This window comes from Dromiciops gliroides, chromosome 3 (genome assembly GCF_019393635.1).
Source record: "Dromiciops gliroides isolate mDroGli1 chromosome 3, mDroGli1.pri, whole genome shotgun sequence".
Classification (NCBI taxonomy): Eukaryota; Metazoa; Chordata; class Mammalia; order Microbiotheria; family Microbiotheriidae; genus Dromiciops; species Dromiciops gliroides.
Genome location: NC_057863.1, coordinates 529,509,937 through 529,527,772, shown reverse-complemented (window position 1 = coordinate 529,527,772; position 17,836 = coordinate 529,509,937). Strand labels below are relative to the sequence as shown.

At 39.6% G+C, this 17,836-nt stretch overlaps 1 protein-coding gene across 1 annotated transcript in view; it reads left to right on the top strand.

The window, feature by feature from the left end:
- Positions 1–17,836, top strand: part of EXPH5 (exophilin 5) — a 110,559-nt gene that overhangs the window by 79,916 nt on the left and 12,807 nt on the right. Inside the window, exons 4-5 of the mRNA XM_043998896.1 lie at positions 6,547–6,595; positions 16,661–16,793. Of these exons, the coding sequence (XP_043854831.1) occupies positions 6,547–6,595; positions 16,661–16,793 (182 nt within the window). The remainder of the gene's footprint in view (positions 1–6,546; positions 6,596–16,660; positions 16,794–17,836) is intronic.

Below are 17,836 nucleotides of genomic sequence, written 5' to 3'. Positions count from 1 at the left end.
GAAACAGCAGAAGACACTGAAAAGATACAGTGAGACAGGTATAAGAACTGAGAAAGAGAATATCCAGGAAGAGAAGGTGATCAGTAGAGTCAAATGCTGCAGAAAGGTGAAGAAGGATAAGTATTAAGAAGAGGTCATGAGATCTGCTAACTAAGAAGTTGTTGGCAACATTGGAGAGAAAGATTTTAATTGAGTGATTTGGTAGGAAGCCAGATTGCAGAGCAATTAAAAGAGAATGAGAAGCACTGAGGGTAGATGACTTTTTCAAGGAAGAAAACTGGTGGAGAGAGCTTGATGATTAGAGGGAAAGGACTGTAATAATGGGGGCAATCTACTAGAGAAGATAAGAGGGGATAGACCCAAGGATACATGTGATACATGTAAGAGGGGTTTGCCTTGGCATGGAAAAGGGTCACCCCTTTATCAGAAACTGGAGTGGAGAAGATGGGGGCTGTCAGCAGGAAGTTAGAGAGGAAGAGAGAAAAGGGAGGTTTCAGTGAATGGCCTTAGTTTTTTGAGTGAAATATCACAGATACTCAGCTTAGAGGGGAGTAGGATATACTGTGATGTGGCAGGCTGGAGGAGAAAAAAGAAGGTTTGGAACCATTTCTCTACTGGCTGTCATAGAAAAGGTATTAGGAAGCATTAGGAATATCTTACTTCTGAGGGCCAATTTGGGATCAGATAATATGAATTTGTAGCAAATGCAATCAGCGTGGTTTCAGGACTTCTTCCAGGCCCACTAAGCAGCATGTGAGTAGGAATGAAAGGGACAAATAATGGAAGTAACCTAGGAATGCAGTATAGTAAGGCAAGGTCATTGGTAGAACAATAGAATAAGGGTACACAGGGTTGAGCTCTTCTCATCTTCATTGGCTCAGGGTTTGTATGTTAGGTCTTGCCTCTTCTTTGGTAACTTTTAGGGCAGCAGAGTAACTTGAATGCTCCAAAGGTGAAAAGTATTAGCTTTTTTTTTCTTCCATTCATCATGGCAGAGATGAAGGAAATTGTCCTCACAGGGAGGGCTCATTTTTATTCCACTTGTTTCCACCTTTAATTCCATATGCATTCTGGTATGTTCCAGAATGATCTTCACATGGCCCACTATTGATGTTATTATGTGATCTAATATAACAACATAAACTAACAATTCCCTGAGGCTTGTTCCCAGCATTCTACCTCACATTCCTACCTTTTATCCAAATCACATAAGTGGACAGCAATAACATCACATCCCTATCATAGCATCTTCACTGTAAGCTTCTGTTATATCCTAGCACTGTGGTGCCTGAACTTTGCTTCAGGACAAGGTCATAGTCACCTGTGCCTATGTGACCAGAGGGTTCATGGAGGCCTTCCTGTAACTGTTCCATTGGAGTAGCCTCATTTCAATCAAGTCCTGGACCAATAGCAAGAAGGAGCACACACTAACGAGGCCAAGTCAGTGATTTCACCAAAGCCTCTGAGTCTGTCTGTTGATGGCCTGCCTTCTGTGTCTGTGGCTCCTCAAACACTGGTGAATCCAGATGGTAAATAATAGCTCCCGAGAAAAGGGTAGGTTAAAGTATTTAAAGGATTATTTTCTAGTTTCATTTTCTATTTTATTAGTGACCTTGATAGCCCCCTATAATTCTTTGCCTTCCCTTATTCTTCTACCATTTCAGTCCCTAACCTAAAATAATCCCTTCTACCCCGGCCCAGCACATTTGCTCCCTTCTGATTTACTGTTGTGTATTATCTTGGTTTTGTTTTTTGTTTTTAGTGAGGCAATTGGGGTTAAGTGACTTGCCCAGGGTCACACAACTAGTAAGTGTTAAGTGTCTGAGGCCGGATTTGAACTCAGGTACTCCTGACTCCAGGGCCGGTGCTCTATCCATTGTGCCACCGAGCTGCCCCTGTTGTGTATTATCTTTCCCTGTTAGATTATAAACTCCTTGAGGGCAGGAATTGTCTTTCCTTTTTCTTATTTGTATCTCTAGCACTTGCTTAATAAATGTCTGGGGCCAATAGGGGGCACAGTGGATAGAATGCTGGGCCTGGAGTCAGGAAGACCCAAGTTCAAATCTGGCCTCAGACACTTATTGGCCACGTGGCCCTGGGCAAGTCACTTAACCCTATGTGCCTCAGATTTCTCATCTGTCAAATGAGCTGGAGAAGGAAATGGCAAACCACTCCAGTAGCTTTGCCAAGAAAACCCCAACTAGAGTCAGAGTCAGATACCACTGAACAACAACAACAACAACATAAATGTTTATTGGATGACTGTAGTTTTTCAGTATTCCACTACAACGCTGCTTCATCTATTCCTTATCCTATTACTCTGTTAGAAGTGTTCTCTTTCTCCCCCAAATTCCTATAGTACTTTGGCTATAGCACCACTATGGCAGTTTGCAGAATCTACTTTGGGTTATAATTATTTGTATGTTCATCCTAACTCTCCTATTAGATTCTAAATTCTCTTTAGAAAGGGACCAGGTCTTTTTTTTTTATTCCTTACAACACCTAGCATGTAGTGTCTCGTATACAGTAAGTACCCAGTAAATGAGATCAGAGATTTAGGACTGGAAGGAATTCTAGAGGTCGCGCGCTCCCAAGCCCTCATTTTATAGATGCGGAGACTGGGGTCAAGAGATGTGAAGTAACCTTCCCAAGGTCACAGCTAGTAAACAGCAAGGCCAAGATTGGAGTCAGGTACTCTGATTCAAGGTTTTAAATTAATGAGCATAAAGGCAGTATGGAAATTCCAGGTATAGTTAACATCACTAAAATTTCAGAGAGTAAGAGTAAGAAACCACAGTATTCATTCTCCTTATGCTTTTGGATTTGAACTCCATAAAAATAAGTTTAATAGTGACTACTCCGGCCCTGTTACATACAAAGTAACAGGGGTTTTGAAATTAAAAACCTATGGTCATGAAGTGTATAGATTCACAGTCAGTATTCATGGTTTGGTGTAACTGAAACTGCTAAGTAGCTGGTTATGCGAATTTGAAAAGGTCAGGAAGTCTCATTCTACAGCAGAAAGAGAGCTGGGATTGGATCAAGTCATTGAACTCTTCTGGGCCTCAGTTTCCTCATCTGTAAGATAGGAGAGAGTTGGATTAGATGTGATCTCTAAGGTCCCTGCCAGCTCTAAATCTATTTTCTTATAACTGATTCTATTTTGGCAACTCCTCTGACTCAATTTCTTATTTCCTTTAGTGTCTATGTATTGGAGTTCCGGAGAGAATGCTGAGTAATTAGGGCCCACAAATTCTCAAACAGCATTAGATTTGGCACTAGTTTGCATATTCAAAATATTGAAAATTTCTCAGTTGATTTTTCAGCTCAACCAAACCCCATTGTGAGAGTAAAAGTTGAGTGAATAAAACACCATGTGCTGTCATGAAGAAAGTTTATTCTATAATTATATTTACAATTTGATCTATCTAATCAATTCTACTTGATCTAAATACATCAAAGATTTCTGATCTCATTGTTTTGGAGTATTCCCTTCAATGAGCCTGACTAAAATCCCTCTATGCCTTAGCAGAAGTCTTCATGAGGAGCTGTGACTGAAAATATCTGTCGTTGGTTGCTAACTCACTAATAATGAGCCTCTCCACACCTAGCTAAGCCGGGCCTCAAATCAATCACTAATCATTTCTCAAGCTCCTACTATGTGCCAGACCTGGTGCTAAGTGCCAGGTATACAGAAGGTGGCCAAAAACATTCTTTTCCCTCAAGAAGCTTACAATCTAATGGGGTAGACAACATGCAAACATAGAAAAGCAAGCTATATACAGATAATAGTCACAGGGTTGGTACTGGATGCCTTTCTGCCTTCACAGGACCTGGCAGAGTTTGTGGTCCCCTGGTGCCCCCAAATCATTTTCAGGCTACAATGAGGCATCATGGGAGGATTTTAGTGAGAAAATAAATATGCTATCTTTGTAAAAACAGATTATCTTGAGGGATTCCACAAAATAATTTATTTTTTAGAAAATCTCATTCCTAATTGTAAAATATATTCCTATTTCATCTTTTTTGGGGAAAAAGACAGTAGATATCCTTCCATGCAAAAATGCATGTGCCAGTAGAAAAGCATCTGCTGGGTTTTGACACTTGTCATTCAGAATCTAGGAACTGGAAAGGATCACTAAGCCCATCTAAAACATCTCCATACCTGAAAAAGAATCTCTCTACACATACTTTACAAATAAGAGTTTATTAAGTGCCTATTAGGTGTCAGACGCTATGGTAAGTGTTGGAGATACAAAGAATGAAAAATTCCTACTCACAAGAAGCTTACATTCTAACCAATCCTTCTTTGCTTGAAGACCTCCAATGATGGGGTACCCCTACTTTCCAAGGAAGCCCATTCCACTTTTGAATAGCTCTGATTTTTAAGAAAGTACAGCAAACCTCAATTTGCTTTTGTGTAACTTCCCCTCTTTGCTCCTAGTTTTGTCTTCCTGATCACCAAAATAAGCCTAATTGCTCTTCCTCTTGGAAACCATACATTACTAGAAGACAACCATCATAGGATCATACACTTAAAGCTAAAAGAGATGACCTTATAGGTCATCTAGTCCAACCCCCACATTTTTATATATGAGGAAACTGAGGCCCAGAGAGTTTAAGTGATTTGTTCAGGGTCACACAGCTTTTAAGTGTCTTAGAGTAAATTTTAACTTGTGCCTTCCTGACACCAAGTCCATCACTGCACTCACTAAGCCAGGTTGTCTCATATCCTCATTGGACATGTCATCTTAACCTCTCAGTGCCCCAGGCAACTGTCTATGACTACAAGTGGCAGAGTAGGTGCCAATCTGCCTTGGTAGACAAGTTTTCTTGTCAGGAGTTCCCCATACCAATGAAATCAGGGTCTAGTTCAAAACAAAACAAACCCCACTGTTGACTCATATTGAGTTTGCCACCTACTAACACCCTAAAATCCTTTTTCAAAATGCCATCTCACCATCTCGCATTTGTGAAGTTGATTAACTCAAATATAGGACTTCACATTTATCCTTATTAAATTTCTTATTATATTTGGGCCTGTCAAGATCTTTTTGAATCCTCTCAACTGGTGTTAGCTGTCCTTTCCAGCTTTTTGTCATCTGACAATCTAATAAGTGAACACAACATCTATGACTTTATTCAAGTCATTGATGAAAATGGTACACAGCACAGCTCTAAGCACAAATCCCTGAGACACACTACTGGAGACCTCCGTCCCAGCTGGAATTACACCTCTGATGTCTAATTTTTGAAGTCAGCCATTTGAGCAATACTCAATCCTCCTGTATTATCTGTGGTCCCCAGAGGACAAAACCATGCTGTCGTCTAGAACACATCTCTCCATCTTGTCTAAAAGAATATCGTGAAAAACTTTGTCAAATGCTTTGTTAAAATGTAAGTAAATTGTATCTACAGCATTTCCTCTTATCTACCATCAAAAGGGTTCTCTTCTTGGCCTATCCCTGATAAAGTCATACCAACTCTTTATGACATACTCATTCTTTGCTACACACTTGATAACCATCCATCTTATCTGTTCTAAGTAACTATGGGGAAACTGTCCAAAATGTTTTTTTTTAAAAAAACATGTACTGCGCAGCTAGGTGACAGAGTAGATAGAATGCTGGGTCTGGATCTTATTTCAAATCCAACCTTAGATACCAGTTGTATGGTCCTGGGAAAGTCATTTAACCTCTGTTTTGCCCCTCTGTTTCCTTAACTGAAGATAGAGATAATAAAACACCTACCTCCCAAGGTTGTTGTGAGGATCAAATAAAATAATATTTAGAAATTATTTTAACTAAGGCCCACAAATTCTTAGAACAGTGTCTGACACATAGAAGATGCTGTATAAATGCTAATTAAGTCAGGCACCAATATGGTGAGCTCTTGGGAGCTTGAGGGCCACCTGGCTACCTAAGGAGGGGCAAAACAAAACCAGATTGGAAACAGAACAGGTCAAGATTTCTATCCCAATCAGCAAGAGAGCCGGCCCCAGAATGGCCGCTATACTTCCAGCCTGGGTGGAAAAAAAAGAACATTTTTTAAGAGAGAGAAAAGACAGTTTTAGCAAAATTAAACCAACATGTCAAACAAGCCCAACATCATATGCAAAGTCCTTTATTTCTGCAAAGAAAGAGGAAGCTGCATTCTCCTATCTCTTCTTTGGGGACAAGCTTGAATCATTATAATTTTATAGCATTAATTTTTGGGGTGGTAGGGTTTTTAACTATTCTTCTGATTGACATGTTTATAGCTCTTCCTAGATCTACATATGTCATGTGCATTAGTTCATATATCTTTCCATGCCTCTCTATTCTTCATACTCATTTCTTACAGTGCAATGATATTCAATATATATTCATATACCACAATGTTTAAACTATTCCCCCGTTGATAGACATCTAATTTGTTTCCAGTTCTTCGCTAGTACAAAACTGCTTCCATGAATATTTTGGTGTATATATATAAGGCCTTTCTTTTAATAACTGATCCCCTCCCTACATTTATCTTTAAGGAAATAATTTCAAATTCTTTCCACAGATACGATGGCTTTTACAGGACATCTGTTGCTGTGAAGGGAACCCCTGGGGTAAGTTGTTGGACTGTCTTTTTCTGTTGAGTTGTCTTACATCCAGAAAGTAAAGGTATTGTCAGGGCCGTGGTGTAATGCTATCCAGAATTGATGTTATTCTCAGGTCAGCTACTAATTCAAGCAGAATTCCCCACAGCTCTATTTAAAAACATTTACTTACTAGGCACAGTTCCTCCTAATGCATCCAAAGATTCCCCTGCCTGCAGTAGGTTTCTTCTTAGCTATAATAATGAATGCAGTTAATAGCTTGTAAACGGGGAGAAAGCTCAGCCTCAGCATTAAACTGATGTGTTTATATTAGTTATCACCTGTGGCCACTCAAGGGTTGTGGTTTGTTTGTTTTGTCTTTTTTTAACTAATGCAGATCTCAAAAACAGCTGAGGGGTTTTTTTTTTTTGGTTCCTGGCATCCCAACAAGGCTTCCTAGGAAAGGAGGAGTCTCCAGCTACCACAGATATACCCCACTGTTCCCAACGTTAGTATTTTGCCCCACTGATTATCATTTTTATTAAAATTAAAAGACATGCGATAGGGTGTAGTGTATTATCAGGTATGGATAAACAGAGATGTTTCTCTGACCTCAAGAGCTAGAGCTGGGCTACCTACTCAAACAGATTTATAGATAGTTAGCATAGAAGGAGCTATTAGAAAATAATAAGCTCAACTTTCGTCATTTAACAATTGAGGAGGACCGAGGTCCAGAGAAGTAAGATCCAAGATTACACAATAGGGTAGTAAACTGAAGATTCAAAAGTAGGGCTGACACTAATTCAATACTCTTGCCGACTGGGATACTGCCTCCTCGTACTATTTTGTGATATTGTGGGTCTCAAACTCAATTCAGCCAACATTTATGTAAGTGCCTATCATAGGCCATGGAACTGTGCTAGGATCTAGAAAGTACAAAGACAGACAAAATGTCTTTCGTCCTTAAATCAGCTTACATGATATTGGGGAAAGTCACACATACAAATGAAAGTAAATGTAAACTATATAGAAAGTAATTTCTAAGGGGAGGGCAAGAGAGGAAATCAGGATCAGGTTTCTTGTACGAAGCAGCATTCTAATTGACCTTTAGGGGAAATCTATGGTTTCTATAAAAGTTGAAAAGGGGCGCATTCTGGGTAGGGAGCTAGTATGATGGTGCAGCTTAGGCAAAGACATAAAGATGGAAGATAGAATATTGGGTTCTTCAGGGAATAATAGCAAGTAGACCAGTATGGCTAGAGTAGGCAGTGAATAAAGGAAAGTGATGTAAAGGAAGACTGGAAAGATAGGGAGGAGGCAATCTATGAATGGTTTTAAAAGCCAAATAAAGGACCAGTTTGTATGTTATTCTAGCAAAAGAGTGCTCACTCTTTTTTTTTGTTTGTTTTTGTTTTGTTTTAGTGAGGCAGTTGGGGTTAAGTGACTGGCCTAGGGGTCACACAGTCAGTAAGTAAGTTTAAGTGTCTGAGGCTGGATTTGAACTCAGGTACTCCTGACTCCAGGGCCGGTGCTCTATCCACTGCGCCATCTAGCTGCCCCAAGAGTGCTCACTCTTGAGCAAAAGGGTTACATAGTCAGATTTGGTCTTTAGTAATGTTTACTTGGAAAGTATGAAGGAAAGACTGGATAAGAGAGAGACCAGAAGCTGGGAGACAAATTAAGGAGGCTGTTTCCATAATGTGGGAGGGGAGACAATGAAAGCTTCTGAACTAGGGTAGTGGTTGTATAAGTGAAGGAAGATAGAATCTACAAGACTTGGCAACTGATTACATGAGTGATTGGAGAGGAAAGAATCAAAGGAAGGAGAAGGAACATGAATTTATTAAGCACCTACTATGTGTCAAGCACTGTGCTAGGTGCTTTAAAATTTTATCTCATTTGATCTTGCAACAACCCTGTGAGGTAGGTGCTATTATTATACCCATTTTACAATTGAGAATTAATCAAGGGTGACTAATTTCCAACCTGAGTGACTGAAAGGGTAATGGTAAGAAGTTATAGAAATATGGAAGGAGGAGAAATAAAGGTATTGAATTATGTTTCACATATGTTGAATTAGAGTTTCCTAGTGGGCATTCAGTTATGATTTGTCAATGGACAGTTAGTGGGACAGCACTGGAATGCAGGAGATAAATAAAGCAGAGAGAGAGAGATATCTAGGAATTACCTGCAGAGAGGTGATAGTTTGATAGTTGAACCTAAGGGAGTTGATGAAATAACCAAGAAAGTACTTAGTGACAACAAGGCCTAGATCACATAGTTCTAAGGTACTCTAATATATAGGGGATGAAACAAGGATGATGATCCAGCAAAGATGGTGAAGAAAAAGCCAAACAGGAGGAGAACCAGAAGAGTTCAATGTTATGAAAATGTAGGGAGGAGAGAATATTTAACAAGAGGGTATAGTCAGTGTCAAACCCCATTGCGAGGTCAATAAAGATCAAGAATATGGCATCAAATTTGTCAATTAATAGATCACTGGTAACCTTTGGGGGAGTAGTTTCAGTTGAATAATAAAGCCAGAAGCCAGATCGCAAGAGGTTGAAAAGAGAGTATAAGTTGAGAAAGTAAAGATGGTGAGGTTAAATGGATTTTTTTCTAGGAATCTGGCTATGAAAAAGAGAGGAAATAAAATATAAGAGATGAAACCTCTCTCATGAGATCTTAGACAACCATACTACTTTCTTTTAGGCTAGTATCCCTCAACATGCCTTCTTTCTCCTCAGCTATCTCTACATTTTCCTTAGTTCCACCAAATGGGACCCTGCAAGAACCTCCTACATCTCCTTACTGTCTTCATTGACTCCCCTTTGCAGAGAGGATGTCTGGGCAAAAGTGCTGCCTCACTTTACCCAGAATTCTTGTGCTGAAAATAGGGTGGTTATGTTATGAATTCCTGAGAAGTTTTTCACTTCCTTTCTCTTCTTCCCTGGAAGGATGCTCTCAATTTACCTTCCACTAGGTGCACTCCCAATCAAAGGTTAGGCCACAAAGAAGCATGAAGCATGTGGGGAATGCAAGAGGAAATGTAAACACTTAGAAGTGATAATAAGCAGTACAATCAACTGTAAAGTAAGTCAGGAGCTAAATATCTAGAGTGGATCATTCAAGCTTATTTTTGTGTCTCTGTGTTCCATTTGGTGCTTTTCTTGTAGCCATTTCATAGGTACATGTATCAGAAGATTAGCAGGAAGAAGAAAAATGAATAAAAAACCATTTAAGTGCTTACTATATGCCAAGCTCTGTGATAAGTCCTGGAAAACTTATACAAGAAGCAGATAGTCCCTGCCTTCAAGGAGCTTATATTCTGATAGAGGAAAACAACAAAACACAGTAAAGTGGTGGCCAATTTTGATTTGGAAAGTGAAATTATTGAGTGGATCCACAGGCAATAGACTGACATGCTCCACCCAGGTACAATAGCAGAATGATTAGATCTTGGACCCAGAACTGAAGAACTGGGGGCAGCTAGGTGGCGAAGTGGATAAAGCACCAGCCCTGGATTCAGAAGGACCTGAGTTCAAATCCAGCCTTAGCCACTTAAACACTAGGTGTGTGGACCCTGGGCAAGTCACTTAACCCTCATTGCCTGCAACGGCAGGAAAGAAACCAAACTAATTATTTCTGTAATTTGTTAACATCTATGAGAGATTTAGAGGGAACCTCAGATAAGAAAAGGCTGCTTGAGAGATTGGACCCAAGCAAGTGTATGGACATAAAAGTGGAGAACAAGGAGTGTGTTGCCTGTTCCTGGCCCCACTCAGGTTCTTTCTTTTCTTTTCTTCTTTTTTTTTTTTTTTGTTTTGGTTGGTTTGGTTTGGGTTTTTTTTGCAGGGCAATGAGGGGTTAAGTGACTTGCCCAGGGTCACAACGGCTAGTAAGTGTCAAGGTGTCTGAGGCCGATTGGAACTCAGGTACTGCCTGAATCCAGGGCCGGTTGCTTTAAAAGCCGACTGTGCCATTTAGCTGCCCCCACTAAGGTTCTTTCAAGGTCCTTTCACTGGAAACCAGAATGGTAAAAACTGTGATTCTGGATTATCTAAATGATTATCTAAATATTTCAATTATCTTTAATATCCTTGATCCTTACATTAAAAGAAATAGTTAGTTATAAATACTTCACAAATATCTGTTAAGGGGGGCAGCTAGGTGGCACAGTAGATAGAGCACCGGCCCTGGAGTTAGGAGGACCTGAGTTCAAATCTGGCCTCAGACATTTAAAACTTACTAGCTGTGTGACCCTGGGCAAGTCACTTAACCTCAAATGCCTCACCAAAAAAATAAAAATAAAAAATAAATCTGCTAAGATATTTAGGCAGAGAAGTGAAGATCTGCTTAGAATCTACTTAAGTATAGGAGAATGTCACCATCCTATACCAATCAATCTCTCTCCCCCCTCCTTTCTCTCTCTTCTCCTCCTCCTCCTCCTCCTCCCCTCCTCCCTGTCCCCTGTCCGCCCTCCCCTCTCCCTGGATTCCTTCATAGAAGCCTTATGTGCTGTTAGATACTTCAACTCTGAAAATAGAATGGACTTCTCATTTGGGAAGCAGAACCAGGGCTGCACAGACTTGAATTAATACCCAAAACCCAGGGTTTCAAGCCTGTAATCTAAGGAACAGATCCTAAATCATTCTGAGCATGAGGAGATAGTTCTAGGGATTTGGAGTGGAATGGTCGAGAAGGGGAGGAGGAGAAAGAATACAGAAAATGTTATATGCAGAGCCTCCTTTTCATTCCAACTCAGCTCAAAGTCTCAGGCATAGAGTATTCAATGGGATCAATAGTAATAATAATAGGTCATATTTCTATAGTATTTATAGAATCATAAGAACTATACTTAGAGCTGAATGCAACCTAATGGGCAATCTAATACAACTCCCTCATTTTACAAATGAGAAAACTGAGGTTCAGAAAGGTTACAGTGCTCTCATGCTACTGTATTTTAATATCATCTACTTGTCAACAGTAGCCTTAGGTGGAACATTTAAGCAACCCAACAGATCTACCTGATTGTCAGTATGATTTTTTAAAAATCTACCTGGAAGCTGTCCAGCCTACTCAGACCTATTACTTGCTTGGGTCTGAGAGGCAACATGGCATAGAATATGGAGAGCCTGAAAACTCAAAACCAGAAAGATTTGGGTATAAGCCCTGTTATTGGACATGTATTGGCTGTGTGACCCTGGCCAAATCACTTTCATCCCTGAGTCACTTCACCTTTGGATGCTCTGGGCCTGAAGTGTCAAACAGGCTGGGTTCCATTTAGTCCCCAGTGCTCTCAACTATAGCTTGAACCGGATTAAAATGTAATAGGGGGGCAGCTAGGTGGCGCAGTGGATAAAGCACCGGCCCTGGATTCAGGAGTACCTGAGTTCAAAATCCGGCCTCAGACACTTAACACTACTAGCTGTGTGACCCGGGGCAAGTCACTTAACCCCAATTGCCTTACCGAAAAAAAAATGTAATAGGGAGGAGCAGCTAGGTGGCCACAGTGGATAAAGCATTCGGCTCTGGATTCAGGAGGACCTGAGTTCAAATCTGGCCTCAGACACTTGACACTAGCTATGTGACCCTGGACAAGTCACTTAACCCCAATTGCCTCACCTAAAAAAAAAAAGAATGTAATAGGGAACTACTGAACAAAATAAATAAAAATACATAAAACCTAGATAGTATTATATTTAAACCTAGGCAATTTTCTGCTATTTTTAGTAGCAGAGAAGTGTCACCTTGCAATGGTGAAAGGAGTTTCTTTATCTGAGAATGATTTCATGTGAGTTCACATCTCCCTTCCCCCCAAAATTTCTCTTCCACTAAAATGAGGCCAAAAGTGAAATCCATAAGATTACAAAGATGCTGCAATAATCACTATATTCAAGAGGAAACACCTGAAGGATGACTAATATTCCAATTCGATATTTATTAAGTGCATGCTGGATGCAAGGCATGTCTTAAGTGCTAGAAACAACCCTTGCCAGACACTCCTCTCTATCACTGGCTGAACACTGAGCTGAGGCTTTGTGGCCAGACGCCTGAGCATACCACATTGCTCTTTGCACAGCAATACCAAGTGGTGTGGTTTCATGCCATATTTTGGGACCCATGAGGTGGGTTGATAAACGGGGCCTTTCCATAGAGAAGATAAAGGAAAACTACAATAATTCCTCTAAAATTAATTTGTTGACTTTCATAAAGCATTTGATATTATCAGTAAACCTGAACTCTGGTATCTGTTCAGCAGGTTTGGCTGCCCAGAGAAGTTCACAAAGAATCCAGGGTTACTTCATAGTAAGATGTTTGGCCAGTCATAGCTGAGTTGATAGGATCATAAAATCTTAGAACTGGCAAGAGATTTTCTGGGAGGAGGGATACCTATGGAGGTATTCCTTCAACTTCAAATCCCAGCCCTGCCACTTACTGAATGTCTTTGGGCAAGTCAGTTGATCTCTTTGTGACTCAGTTTCCTTTTTTGTCAAATAAGGTATTTGGACTAGGTGGTCTCTGAAGTCCCTTTAAGTATGAGATATGTTCCCAAGACAGTCCTCACTCCTCTTTTCTTCTATTTATACTCTCTCCTATACTCTTCTGAGCTTTCTCTTGGTTCTCTGAGACCACATGGTCTCTGTCTCTCTTGAGTCTCCTTGATACCACATGCCCTCTCCCTAAGAGACAGCATGGGGCTTTTGGGGCTTTTTTCCCTGCTTTTGCTCCTCTCCCTGCCTTCTCTACTACACTGCCTGAGACCACGATAAGTTAGGGAGATGAGTGGTCAATCTTTTACTGGTATAATATTGATAAATTAATATGACACTTAACCAAAACTGGTATCTATAGCAATAGCAATTAAATTTTTTAAAACACACAATGTGGGGCAGCTAGGTGGTGCAGTGGATAGAGCACCGGCCCTGGAGTCAGGAGTACCTGAGTTCAAATCCGGCCTCAGACACTTAACACACACTTACTAGCTGTGTGACCCTGGGCAAGTCACTTAACCCCAATTGCCTCACTAAAAAAGAAAAAAAAAAACTAAAAACACACAATGTTCTGCATCTAGATCCTTCCTTTCCATTCACATTCCCAACATCTTCATGAAGACCATTGTTATACCCTTCTTGATCTGGACTATTGTAATTGTCTTCCTTTCTTCTAGTCTTTCCCCTCTGCAATACAGCTTTATTGGGACTCCACTACCCATAGGGAATCCCTTATATCCATATAAATGCAGCTCATAATCCAAACATTAGGCATTCTTCATCCACTTATGTTTCCTGTGTAGATGATTAGATCAAACTCCTATTGAGTGAGTATGAATCTCCCATGACAGTACCAAAGCATATAATTCCTTGTTTTATGCCTCTTTTCATATTGTGGATCAGAGGGTTTGTTGAACAAGTATTGTCATATCTTTCAAGGAATTGGATATATTTTTGATGTATGCATGGGAGACACCTTCTTAGAATAGAATCTTCCAGGCAGTGTTTTGCTCCTAAATCAAAAGCTTTTTGTTTACATTTTTTAGTCAATTCTATGATTGTATAGATTTGGTCTACTGTGGAAAATCACATAAAAGCCTGCATGTTTCCTACTAATGTCTTCATCAAGGATTCTTGCAAATGTATATACAGATTATTATCATTAAAAATTTATATGGACAGGAAATAGGCATATAGGTCAGTAGTTGTTGATGGTCTCAAAGTTCCTTTTTTTGGTATTAATAAGATATAAGATTTTCCCACAACTTTTGTATCTTCTGTTTTAGATACCTTGTCAATCAATCCTTCAAAATGCTCACGATTGTGTCACCTCAAGCACAAATCTCTCTGTATACTTCACCTAATCCAAGTGTTTTTACTGTCTTCTCTTACATGACATTTCTACCTCCTCTATAAGTATATCCAGGAATGTGCTGCTAAAATCCAAATGCAGTGGTTCTTACTTTTCCTAATGGTGAATAGTTTGTCATAAAAATCTTTACAAATCTCAATTATTCATTTCTTTGTTGTCCTCTGAGTTTTGTCCTTAAATGTTCTCAGGATGAATTTGGTTAGTTATTGATCTTGCCAAGATTTCCTTAAACTGGCTTTACTCTCTACTGCTTCTTGCTATTCTATGAGGTGACACTACTCATAATCTTTCACTATCCTCCTAATCAAGATTTTGTGAACAAAATGATATTCTTAATTGTTGCTGCCTTTGGATCTTCTCTCTTGTCATTTCACAAGTCAAGTACTTACTGACTAAAGCACTTTAGGCTCTTGTTTACATCATTCTGCATGAAATAAAGTCAATCATCAAGACCAAAACTTTCAGCATTTTTTCCAAAGGAGTTACTGAACTTTCAGCTCAAGCTTTCACTTTGTTTTAATGTGTAACTACAGCTTTAATGAATTAGGTTAACCATAGAAAACCATAACAGGCAAAAGGAGATGCTTTTTAAACAAGAGACTTTGGGAGCTTTTATGATCTCCAGATCATAGTCAGTCAGTAAACATTTATTAAATTCATACTTTGTGCCACTGTACTAAGCACTGGGGATTAAAAGAAAAGCAAAACAACAAACCAAACAAACAAACAAAAAAACCCAACCAAATCCTTGCTCTCAAGGAACTCATGGTCTAATGAGATTATATATTTGTATTATAATATTCATTATTAATAGGATATTAATAACCCTGTAGGTATTTGATTGTGACCTCCTTAACAGGTAAATACCTAAGAAACACTTCCTTAAATCTGAGTGAAGTAGGATTGGCCTCTTCCATCTTCTGTCTTATAAGAGGTCTAGGAATTATGTCCCATAGACATCTCAAACTCAACATGTCCAAAACAGAACTCATCTTTCCTCCCAGATCCTACTGTCTTTCTAATTTCCCTATTACACTTGAGGGTACAAGGTGACCCAGGCTTGCAACCTAGACTCCTCACTGTCATGATCGGCTCCTCACTGGAATTTATCCCACATTTCTACCCTCACATCTCCTGTATAGTCAGTCCTGATACAGGCCCTTATTACCTCACACCTATTCTACTGCAATAGCCTGCTGGTTGGTCTCCAGGCCTCAAGTCTCTTTTCACTCCAGTTTATCTTCCATTCAGCTGTCAAAATGATTTTCCTAAAGCACAGGTCTGTCTGACCATGTCACCTCTTATCTAATAAACTCTTGTGGCTCCCTATTACCTTCACAATTAAATGTGAAATGTTCTCTTTGGCTTTTAAAGCCTTTCACAACCTGGCCAGTCCTAGATCTCAGTCTTTGTATATTTTGTATACTTATCTCCCTTCCACTAACTCTACAATCCAGTGACATCAGCCAGCTTGCTGTTCCTTAGACACCATACTCTACCTCCTGAATTTTTACCTTTACACTGGCAGTCTCCCGTTTCTGGAATGCCCTATCCTCTCATCTCTGGCCTCCCTGCCTTCCTACAAGACTGTTCAAATTCTACCAATTTGCTTGCCCACATACCCCAATCCCCATTGCTAGCTTCCTTCTGAGATTATCTCCCAGTTACATGTATATTTTGTGTGTATGCAGTTTTTTGCATGTTGTCTCTCCCATTCTGTGAGCTCCTTGAGGGCAGCAGTCATGCTTTTTACTTTCTTAAAACCCCTTCCACTTAGCATGGTGCCTGACTTGTGGTAAGCACTTAATAAATGCTTGCTGACTTTTGCACCTATTTTCAGAGTTCTTTAGAGGCTTGAGTTATGTTAAGTCCTATAATAAGAAAAATATGGCTCCTAGAAGTTGAGAGGACTGCCCATGGACCTGTTACTTTTGTATTTTCTTATTAAAAGAGTGAATTTTTTTAAAAAAGAATGAATAGTGGTATAGTGAGGCTTATTATCAATTTCAAATAGAAAAAATCATTAAACATGATATATGGGGGGAAAAACATGTCAGGAAAGTTACTTTGTAGGTCTAAGGCTAAAATTTTTTAGAATTTTCCAAAAATTTTCAAAAAGGATGTGGGAAGATATTCAATACATAAATCAAGTCTGTAGGCTTCTATGTAGAGTAGTATGTTTGTGAAAGACCTAAAATTAACCTCTATTTTTCCCTTTAAAATTCACAGGCAGGAATATACAACTCACCATTGAACAGTGAATCGTCAAATACAGCATTTTCCCCAAAGCCTGCAGGAATGAGGGAAGGAAGTGGCATTCCTCCATGGGATGCTTCCCAGCTAGAGAATGAATTCTTTCGTGGTAAGTCTGTGAATTGAATTGCCTTCATAAACTCCTCTGCTGTCCCCCCCCCCCAAAAATTCTAAGGTACTGTGCATGATGAGTAGCCAAACATGGCATGGCAGAAAAATCACTGGACTAGGGATCAACAGACTTTTGTGCTACATCTGGATGTTTAAAATTTTCAGTTTGGGGGCAGCTAGATGGCGCAGTGGATAGAGCACTGGCCTTGGAGTCAGGAGTACCTGAGTTCAAATCCAGCTTCAGACACTTAACACTTACTAGCTGTGTGACCCTGGGAAAGTCACTTAATCCCAATTGCTTCACTAAAAAAAAAAAAAAATTTCAGTATGACCTTTCAGTAGCGCAATATTAGACTTAGGAAGACCTGAGTGCAAATCCTCCCCCAGAAACTTATTAGGTTTGTGGCTAGAGTATGCTGGATTCAGCTCCTATTGTCTCTTTATAATAGATTGCTAAATTTTCATTGAGAGCATTTATAACTCAAAAATCGGCAAATACGAATTTACCTATAAGTCATATAAATGGTAATCAGAGCTTGATTTATTGTTTTGTTGATTAAATTGATTTATGGCTTAAGAAAGTGATGAAGATGCTAATAATGCAGATTAAACTTAAAAGTGTATCTTATGTATAGTCCCTGCCCACCCCCACTCCCCCCACCCTCAGACCCAGTCATTAAAGTAGTTATCCTAGGAAAGTAGTTTTAAAATAGTTAAGTGGTGATCCTAGGCAAATCACTTAACATTTCTCAGGCTGTTTCTTCATCTGCAAAATGGGGATAACAATAGTACCTACCTCAAAAGATTGTGGTGGGGGCAGCTAGGTGGCGCAGTGGATAGAGAACCGGCCCTGGATTCAGGAGGACCTGAGTTCAAATCCGGCCTCAGACACTTTACACACTTACTAGCTGTGTGACCCTGGACAAGTCACTTAACCCCAATTGCCTCACTAAAAAAAAAAAAAAAGATTGTGGTGAAGATCAAATGGGATAACATAGATAAAAGACTTTGCAGACTTTAAATGGCTGTATAAATGCTAGC